This window comes from Microtus pennsylvanicus, chromosome 10 (assembly GCF_037038515.1).
Source record: "Microtus pennsylvanicus isolate mMicPen1 chromosome 10, mMicPen1.hap1, whole genome shotgun sequence".
Lineage (NCBI taxonomy): Eukaryota > Metazoa > Chordata > Mammalia > Rodentia > Cricetidae > Microtus > Microtus pennsylvanicus.
The window spans coordinates 94,872,377-94,882,789 of record NC_134588.1 but is presented as its reverse complement, the minus strand read 5'-3'; the positions used below and the strand labels follow the sequence as shown (position 1 = coordinate 94,882,789).

At 48.2% G+C, this 10,413-nt stretch overlaps 1 protein-coding gene and 1 pseudogene across 1 annotated transcript; one reads left to right on the top strand and one right to left on the bottom strand.

The window, feature by feature from the left end:
* The first annotated feature begins 7,574 nt into the window (after positions 1 to 7,574).
* Positions 7,575 to 7,941, top strand: LOC142858395 (cytochrome b-c1 complex subunit 8 pseudogene; annotated as a pseudogene).
* Positions 7,942 to 9,138: 1,197 nt separating this feature from the next.
* On the bottom strand, positions 9,139 to 10,413 carry Becn2 (beclin 2). The gene has a single exon (XM_075987367.1). It carries the CDS (start codon positions 10,411 to 10,413, stop codon positions 9,139 to 9,141), a length of 1,275 nt encoding a protein of 424 aa, XP_075843482.1.

The window sequence follows — 10,413 nt, the reverse complement described above, 5'->3', positions numbered from 1 at the left end:
GCCTCAAAGAGGAGAATATCTCCGAATTTCTCATTTCCTTTTGGCACTTCATCTCTCCTTGACACCGATGCTTGAGACTCCTGATGAGCCACACACAGATGAGTGGAATATGGGAGAACATCAGCAATGAGAAGAGGGGCTTTTCCACCTCTCATGCCTTCTCTCTTCTCCTGGGTCCTGAATTCTCTTTTATTCTCTGCATTCTTCTGTACCTAAACAAGAGTGCTTTCCCAGGATTTTATCTCCAGTGTAACATAAACCTGGCATAGTAGCACACACCTGTAATCCCAACACTCCAGAGGAGTAGAGGGGAGAAATGGACATTCAAGATCATCCTGCACAAAGGGTTTGAGATCAGCCTGAGCTATTTGAGACTGTGTCCCAAATTGTTTTTAAAGAGAAATTATAAGTAAACAACATACAGTAGTAAAACTACAGATATTGCCGAGGTGATACATGAGTTAAGGTACAGATTAAGAAGCCATGCATAATTGCGGTGGATCTTTAGACCTGTGCGTGTCAATCCATGCTTCATGTGGTATGCTCAGTCTTCACTGCCAACATGACGGAGTAGGTCAGCCCAGGGATCTTTTCAGTCTGTCTTTTCTCTGCAGCCGTCAAACTATTCAATGCCTACAACTCCCTTCAATCTAGACCCTCAGCTTCACATCCTCCCAAGCCCAGACACCGCCTGACCCTTCACTGGCTTCAGTCACATGCCTCAAAGGCATCCCAATCTCCCCACAATAGGTACTCCACATCAGCTTGACTCTAGCCCAGTTTCCCAAACAACTGAGCATTGCATGCAGTTGCCATAGCCATAAACCCACTAAATACCAACACGTGGCTTTATATCTGCTCCAGGCTTCTGAGGTTACCCTGCTTCCTCGTTTCCTTCATAGCTCCCAACTGTGTCTAATATCCAGATCACAACCTTCTTAAGCCAAGCTTCCATCTTTTCTTCCCTCATTCTCTTCAGTGCTCTGCCTCCTGTCTACGCTCCACGTTCCTACATGGATAGATTCTTATAGATTCTTTCTTCAAGGTAGTAATTTAACCCATTGTACTTCAACTAGGAGTTCCCAGTGGTTGCCATGGACTCACCGTTGAGCAGCTGGTGGAATTCGCCAGAACTCTTCAGCTGCTTTTGCATGGGGTTCTCTTCCTGCATTTGGAACTCTTTTAAAGATTTATTTATCATATCTTTATATAATAAATATATACATATATTTATTATAGGTACAGTGTTCTGCCTGTATGCCAGAAGAGGGCACCAGATCTCGTTATGAATGGTTGTGAGCCACCATGTGGTTTCTGGGTATTGAACTCAGGACCTCTGGAGGAGCAGCCAGTGCTCTTAACTGCTGAGCCATCTCTCCAAACCCACATTTGGAACTCTTAACCACACTGCCCGTTAGCACTCCCTTAGGGACACAGCACACAGTGTCCCTCTTTGTTCACAGGCTCCGCCCCCTCCCTCAGCCCTACCCCCTCCTATTTCTACCCCCATCATTGCCTTGTTCTGTTTGTGTTTTTGGGAACCTTTCTTCCACATTCCTCTATGTCTCAGAAATATTTCCTAGCAAATTCTGCCCTAGCACCTAAGCCTCTCCTCCCATGATCGGCACAGCTGTGTGCCCTCTTGGCATCTCCACCTTCTCTGCTGGAAGTTTCAGACTGCGTTCAATTTTCCTTCTCTTTCATCTGCCCAGAATTTCTGAGGGCATCTACCACAAGTAGACAGCCAAAAGCTTAGAAGTTGGCTGTGACTCCCAGCGCTTGGTGGGAGGGGATGAGGTGGGGGGGGCTAAGGTGGGGGGGGGTGAGGTGGGAAGCAAGATGATACTCCTCTCAACCCTACAGGGGCTAAAAATGATTTTCCTCTCTTACAAAACGTATATTCTCCGTGTCTTTGAGTGTTTTGTAGATTCTGGGTATAACAGAAAACGCCTCTGGCTCTTAGGAAAACAAGTTTAGTTCCCTTTTCTGGCTGCTATCCCCGAAGGCCAGAATCCCTTTATCCCTTTATCCCTTTCCCATCATATCAGAGTTCTTTCAGTTCCCTCTGTTCCTCTGTGTCTGAAGGATTAGTAAGCAATGGATTGCTTCCTGTTGCCTATATCAGTTTTCACCCAGAGTGGTAGTGAAGAGCCAACAGCTGCACAGCTGAGTCAGGGAAAAGAGGAGCCAAGCTTTCCAGCTGTGGATGTGGGGTCTGTGGAACCAGTCCGCAGCTCCAGTCCCCAGGCGGTGAAGGCTCTGGAGTGGAGCTGCTCAGCCCAGATCTGCACCACCCAGCCCAAGGACTACAATGAGCGAACAGTGGCTTGGGCCTGGGCTGTGAGCACTCCGGGAGCTATCAGACAAAAGTCCTTTAGGACCAAAAGTCAGAGACCTTGTCAGTGAAGGGAGAGGGTTTGTGTGTGTGTCCTCGCAATTCCAACACTGCAAACAAGAACGCAACAGTGGTGAGTGTTTTCCCAATAACAGCCATGGCACCACTCTAGGCAAGTCTCATGAAAGGGCTTCGTACCATATGGTCACGGGTTCAAATCACCATCCACAAGACACTGATCAAACGACTTCAACTCACTCCCTAAGCTGCGGGTGCCTTTTCTCCACCAGCCATCCCAGGGCCTAAGCTAAAGCTCCCTGAATGTCCCCATCCTGACGACTTGCAAATGCTAAAATAGTAAGCGACAATACTGGCAGTGGTGACACCCGAGATGGAGGCTGCTGCACGGAAGGGAATGCTAGTGAACTGGGTGGCGAAGGGTGGAAGCAAATGCACTGTGGTCATTTGAACTAAAGCTCAAAGATAATCAGATGGACTATGGAGTGTCCCATCCAGTGAGGGTTATCCATGTTTCCCAGATCAGTGTCAATAAAGCACTGAAAGTGATGAATGCCCCAGCTAAAGGCCAAGCAGGAACCCCAGAAGGTCCCTGACAAAGGAGGCACTCTTGGTCTGTAACTATGGAAACACTGAGGTAAGGACCAGGCCCAGGACATAGCTGTATGAGCAATAGAACATTCATGAAGGTTGAACCCTCAGACTAAGCGTGCTTGCTATCCCAAGGTCAGGGTACTCTGGCTGAGAGATTTTGGAACCTGCCATCTGGGATGGGTACATCTGGTCCGAAAGAAAGAGAGAGAGAGAGAGAGAGAGAGAGAGAGAGAGAGAGAGAGAGAGAGAAATCTGCCTCCTACAACTGACTCTGAACTTGATGAACAGTCTTTTTTTTTTTTTGGTTTTTCAAGATAGGGTTTATCTGTAGCTTTGGAGCCTGTCCTGCAACTAGCTCTTGTAGACCAGGCTGGTTTCGAACTCACAGAGATCCGCCTGCCTCTGCCTCCCAAGTACTGGGATTAAAGGCGTGCGCCACCACCGCCCAGCTTGATGGACAGTCTTAAATTCTTCTCATGCACCTAACTGTCCATGGCCGCCTCTCATCCTCTCCTGTCCAGCCTTCTCCACTTCCCTGCTTTGCCTGAGATCCCAGTGTCTACAATGGCCACCGTACTACAAATACAAGGGTTTGCACTGGGCAACCTTCTGTGTCATGCTCGGTCTCACCTCACCGATGTGACTTCCTCTCACTTCCTAATGTTCTTGGCTGATGTAGGATGTGTTGACAATGGCTCGAGACCCTCTGGTGGGGTGGGCATTGTTCACGACTAAGCGGACCTCAAGCTATAAAGTGAAAAGTAGCCACTATTGCATACAGCTCCGAGTGTGGGGGAGGGGCTACAGAATCTGCAGACGGCTGACTCTGCTCCTGGTCTAGGGACTCAGCCCTGAAGACACGAAAGACTTGGTACTACCGGCCCAGAGGATTGACAGCAGGAGCCATCTGGAGGCCATTTCAGACTCATGCCTGGGCCCAGAGGACTGAGGCTGGACTGACTCCAGGAGGCCTCTTCTCAGCATGGTGGCTGAATTCCTCGTCGAAGCATCCTTTCAAGCAGGAGGATGTGTGATTCCAGAAGCCAGGCAGGAGCTGACCTGTCTATAGGAGACAGATTCAGACCATTTCTGGTCTGGATATAGCCTTTCTTTTCTTAGCGCCCACTCACGTAATTGGAACTAGTGGGCAATTTGTACGCTAAGGATCATATCTCTTTGCATCTAGGTTGTTTATGATTCTCTGTTAAATTTTTTTGAACTGAGTCATTTCGTCATTGTAAGTCGTGCATTTTAAAGCTAATTCCACCGTTCCCTCTGACCGTTAAGTCAATTTTCTCATCTAGGTTCTTATGATATCTTTTTTTGTGTGTGTGTGGCTTCCGAGGTTCGTGTTTCTAAGCGCACTCTCCCACCTCAGGTATCGTAAGATGATAGCTGACCTTTCTGTATTCTCACAGCATGTTTACACATACGTTTTGTGAGCAACCATGATGCATTGGGCTAGCAGAAGAGGGCACCCAGGTCCTGACATTTTTCCCAAACGCACAAGCAATTGTCAGTGTGTGCTCACTGACTGATCTCTCCACGGACATCTGAACTTGCTGAGACCGAGAGTCTGTGTCAGCACCACACAAACACATGAAAATCTTTGGAGTTTATCATGACACCAGGAAGTCTGAGTACACACAGGTACTGGGCCATCTGATCTGGGCCTGTCTGGATGTGAGATGTTGGATTGTTCTCATGCCTGCTGATCTCTGTCTCTCGGGTGCTTCTGTGTGACGACAGCAGAGTGGAGTAGCAGCTGCAACAGAGATCACGAAACTTGCACAGCCTAAAACCCTAGTTGACCCTTTAAAGAAAGCATTTGTTGATCCCCTTCTCTGCATTTACTGTGAGAATTCTAGCATCAAGATAACCCTGGGGAAGGATGTTCTGAGACCTCAGTGGTAGAATGCTTGTCTAGCACATGTAAGATACTAGGCTTCACTGCCCTGGACCCTAGGAAAAAGCCACTCTTGGGAGACAAGAGCTTTGTCAAGTCCACTGAACTTATTGACTTTGTTATGCAAGGCTTTTCCTGGAGCTTAACGGAAGCGTACAGGAAAAGCCTCCTCCTGAGTCTGAACGCATTCTTACTTGTGATCTTGCTATCACAAAATGGTCTAGAGTCCGCTCAAGACTCCAGCGTCAGCATCACCTCAGAGCTTGACAGGATGGAGTACACCCCAGACTCTTCCTTAGAACTGTTTCCCAAACTCTCAACTTCTCAAGGTTCTCAGATAGCTCAGACAGCCTTTTGAGCTGGCAGCCCCGGGATCTTTTACGAAAGAACTACCAAGATGTTTTGTCCTTATCCATCCTGACCCATCCTGAGTTCAGGTAAACATATGGAGCACACATCTTCAGCACGCTGTCCTGGGATGAGCAGGGGTTTTGGCATCAGATGGTCCCGGATCCAGAAGAAGGATCTGTGCTGCAAGTCTAATAGATTATTTAATCTGTTTAGTTCATATCTTAAAAAATTAGCTAGGCTTCTAAGCAGGCTATGTGAGGTTTACACCCTCCAATTCAAATTTACTCCGTCACTTGTCTTTTCTTCCCAAGAGATAATAGCATCAAACAGAAGTAGCTCCCTCTGTCTGTCAGTTCAGAACCCAACAGGTCTTCACTGGTGGCTGTCAGAACTGACAACTACCACCAGGGGGCGCGAGCAACCTTTTTTAGGTTTAGGAGAGCAGGATTGTGATCACTAAACCCTCAGTTTTTAAAAACTTTGGTGTGTTTATATAAACCTCATAAAAATTATCTCTAGACAAGTGAAGTATTACATATGAATATTGGTGTGAGGAGGTTGCTGGTACTTAAACTTGGTACAAGCTAGAATCATCAGATAAGAAGGAGGCTTAACTGAGAAAATGTGGGCAAATCTGTAGGGCATTTTTCTATTATTTAGTGACTGATGGAAGGGGTAGCCCACTCTGGATGATGCCACCCCTAGACTGCTGGTCCTGGGTTCTGTAAGAAAGCAGGCTGAGCAAGCCATGAGAAGCAAGCTGGCAAGCAGCACCCTCCATGGCCTCGGCATCAGCTCCTGCCTCCAGGTTCCTGGCCTGACATCCTTCAGTGATGAAGGCTGATGTGGAAGTGTAAGCCAAACAAACCCTTTCTTCCCCAACTTGCTTTTTTAGGTCACCGTATGGTGTTTCACTACAACAGTAACCCTAAGAGAGTGGCTAAAAAAATAAATAAATAAAAAAAAATGCATCTCCTTAGGAACTCTAGCGGGCTCTTGGAAAAAGAACTGAAGAACCCAGAGTTCATGCCAGCTCCTGGTGCTGCTATAGCAACCAAAGCTGGCTGTGATAAGGGAGCTTGCTGGTGAATTAAAGGGCACAGGCTGGGGAATGAGAGTCTAAGACTACAGTAAGGGAAGTAAAGTCAAAGATAAAAGCAGAGAATATCGCCAAGCGGTGGTGGTGCACGCCTTTAATCCCAGCACTTGGGAGGCAAAGGTAGGTGGATTTCTGCTCAAGACCAGCCTGGTCTAAGGAGGGTGTAAGGTCTACAGAGAGATGCTCCAAAGCTATGTGCAGAGAAAACCTGTCTCAATAAATAAATAAATGAAATCAGAGAATCTCTGGCCACTGATGCAGACATGATTTTCTGGGTTTTATTTATTTTTTTCGAGACAGGGTTTCTCTGTCCCTTTGGAGCCTGTCCTGGAACTAGCTCTTGTAGACCACGCTGGCCTCGAACTCATGGAGATCTGCCTGCTGGGATTAAAGGCATGTGCCACCACAGCCTGGCAATTTTCTGTTTATAAGATGCCTTTGTCTAAAGATAAGCAGTCATGAGTATGAATTCATGCGGAGCACCTAGCAGGAAATGCACAGCTGCTGGCAGCTGATGAGGTGCTTAGGGGGACGGCTAGAATTTTGTCTCAGTCCGGAGCAGGCGCTTGCTCGTAATCTTTCAGGAGATGCTGTGGCAGGAGGATCAGGAACTTCCAGACCTGGGCTGCAGTGAATTCCAGGCCAGTTGGGGCAACTTCAAGGTGTGTACCATCACTGCCCCACGACATTATTACATCTTTTGGGGGGAAAGTGGTGGGACAGGGTTTCTCTGTAGCTTTGGAGCCTATCTTGGAACTATCGTTTGTAGACCAGGCTGGTCTCGAACTCATAGAGATCCTCCTGCCTCTGCCTTCCGAGTGCTGGGATTAAAGGCTTGTGCCACCACCGTCCAGCTGCAGATTACATTTTTGGAGTCTATGATCCAGAACAGGCTCCAAAGCTACAGAGAAGCCCTGACTCGAAAGACCAAAGGAGTCTATGAATGAGAAGGGCGGTGATGGCGCACGCCTTTAATCCCAGAACTGAGGAGTCAGGGGCAGGCGGACCTTTTGAGAATTCAAGGCCAGTATGGTCTACGTAGTGAATTCCAGGACAGATTAGACTGTCTAAAAACAATTTCTCTGTTTCAGCGTTCTTGGACGAGTTAATTGCATTGTGTGAGATATAAACATTAAAATTGGGGAAAGTGGGCCAGGCGGTGGTGGCACATGCCTTTAATCCCAGCACTCGGGAGGCAGAGGCAGGAGACCTGAGTTTGAGGCCAGCCTGGTCTCTACACGAGCTAGTTCCAGGGAAGTGACGTTAAGCCGGGCTCTGCGTGCTGGAGGGCCTCCGCCACCATGGGCAGCGAGTTCGGGAATCTGATGCAAACGCGTCCCGTGATCTCCTACAGTTTATCACCCTTTGAGCAGCGCGCCTTCCCGAACTACTTCAGCAAAGGCATCCCCAACGTGCTGCGCAGCACTCGCGAGTGCATCCTGCGCGTGGCACCGACGTTTGTGGTGTTTTATCTGATCTACGCCTGGGGGAAACAGGAGTTTGAGCGGTCCAGGAGGAAGAACCCAGCCATGTACGAAAATGACAAGTGAGCAGCGCGCGTCTAGATGACAGTTTCCTGCCCGAAAGACCCTTCTCTGAGAGAGAAGTCTATGTGTCCTGAAGATACAATAAACTACTTATGTTATGGGCAAAAAAAAAAAAAAAAAAGCTAGTTCCAGGACAGGTTCTAAAACTACAGCAAAACCCTGTCTCAAAAAAAATAAAATAAATAAATAAAAAAATAAAAACATGGGGAAAGTGAAGGCATAGGAATACTTTACTGCTTGTTTGGTTCTGTAATCACCTCAACGATGTCTAAGAATGCGTCCCCCACTTTACAGATGAGCAGAAGGGGACAGAATTGTCTCCCTGGAAACTAGCATCTTCATTAATCCTTTCCCACCTATCCTGGAACTTCCTCTGGACCCTCTCACTTCTACATCCCACTGTACCCCCAGGCTTCAAAGCTAATTTCAAACAAACAAAATGTCCTGGGTAAGGTGGCACACACTTTTTATCCCAGCACTCAGGAGGCAGAAGCAGGTTGGCAGATCTCTGTAAACTAGGGGACAGCCTGGTCTACAGAGAATTCCAGGCTAGCCAGAGATAGATAGACCTTGTCTCTGAAAAAACGAAAGTAATCTTAATGTGACACACATAATTAAGAGACAGCTTTCACTGGGTGGGGTGGCACACACCTTCAATCCCAGCACTCAGGAGGCAGAGACAGGCGGATCTCTGTGAGTTCAAGACCAGCCTGGTCTACAGAGCGAGTGCCAGGACAGGCTCCAAAGCTACAGAGAAACCCTGTCTCGAAAAACCAGAGACAGTTAATCCCAGCACTTGGGAGGTAGAGGCAGGCGGATTTCTATGAGTTCGAGACCAGCCTGGTCTACAAGAGCTAGTTCCAGGACAGGCTCCAAAACCAGAGAAACCCTGTCTCGAAAAAACCAAAAAGAAAAAACCAGAGACAGCCCTCAGCTGCAGCGGCATATGGCACATAAATTCCAGCATGGCAGAGGCTGAAATACAGAAATATAAAATGCCAGGCCACCGTGAGCTTTAGGCAATCCAATCTCAAAGATGGCACACTCTGAATCATTGAAGAAAATGTAAACGTTTATTGAAATTGTCTTAGAGAAAACATAATCCCGAAGCCTGATCCCATGACTGCGGCCCTCCCAAGGTCCACTCCACAATGGAGCCAGTTTTTCTTAAAAAGCTCAAACAAGCTTTTCTCCCCACTATCCCAACTCCATTCATCTCCCGCCAATTCTCTCATCTCTTTACCGATCAATTTTAATGCAGGAGTGATCCTATGTCCCCTTCAGTTGGTTACTTCTTACTGTAATACTTTGACGAAGCCCAAGCAAGAATCAACTTTAAGTTGGTAAGCATGAATTTAAGAGCCTTTGCCCACTCGTCCTCCGTGTTCAGGTGGGTCCTGATGGAGTAGCATTTCCCACTGCCCGTGGCATCCTCCAGCATACCTCCCTTCACGTGGATCCTGTAGGGCAGGAAGAGGCCTTCCTCCTTCTTTAGCATCTTCACAAACTGCTGTAGGCAGTCCAAAAAGGCCTTCATCCCACGGTCATACTTGTTATCATAGAAGATGTTGTGGCTCCCATCTGAGAACAAGAGCAGCATTTCATCACCAGCCAAGGACTTGATGTAGGAATGGTCCCCGCAGGGAACTAGTTGGTACCTCTGGAATTGTAATCCTGCTATCTTGGACAAGGTGAAGAGCAGCAAGGCTGTCTGTCCCCAGGCGGCGTTGATCTCATTCCATCCCACCTGGATGTCAGGGATGCGGCCCAACCTGAAGTTGTTGATAATGCCCAAGGGACCCTCATCCAAGATGGTAAACGTGATGTTTAAGATGTCGGTCTTGCTCAGGCTCTGCAGCTGCTTCTGGACATACGCCAACTGGTTCTCCACACTGCTTAGTTCGTCCGTCAGCTCCAGCTCTTCCATCTTCAAGGCAGCGTAGTCCTTCAAATCCTGTTCCTCCTGTTGTTCGAGCTCCCTGCTCTCTGCCTCGGCTGCTTTGAGTTCGGCCTCTATTCTTGCATGCTGGTGGTCAACGTCCTGCAGCTCCTGAGTCAGCCTTGCTTCTTCCTGCTCCAGACTCTGCAGCTCAGCCAGAAGCTCTGCATTCAAGGCCTCCCGCTCCTCATCACTCACCAGGGACTCTCTCTCCATGAAACTTTTGTACTTCTGATTGTCAGCTTCAGCTAGAGTGAGCTGGGTATCTAGCTCCTCCAAGAGGCCATCCATACAGTCCACACAGAGCGGGTGCTCCACATCCTTTTGGCCAGAGACGGTTTCGAAGGTCTCTAAGATAGTATTTTGGATACTGTCCAAAGTTCTCTGGGTGCTCGGCTCACCAAGCAGAGTGAAGGGGCAGCAGGCACTTTCCTGGGCTGTCCTGCCACGGTCAGGATGGTGTCTTCTGGAGGTCCTGTCCTCTAGTTTCCCAGAAACTGGCATCTTTGCGGAGGGGCTGGCATGATGCTGGGCTTCCAAGGACCTTTTCTGCATTGCAGAGAGGTCCGGTGAGATTTTCAGGGGCTTGTTGCAACGGTGGCACAGGAAGCAGGTGGAAGACAT

What these genes read in the sequence shown, in the direction of transcription:
- Becn2 (XM_075987367.1), bottom strand. Translation starts at nt 10,413, where the DNA reads ATGTCTTCCACCTGCTTCCTGTGCCACCGTTGCAACAAGCCCCTGAAA.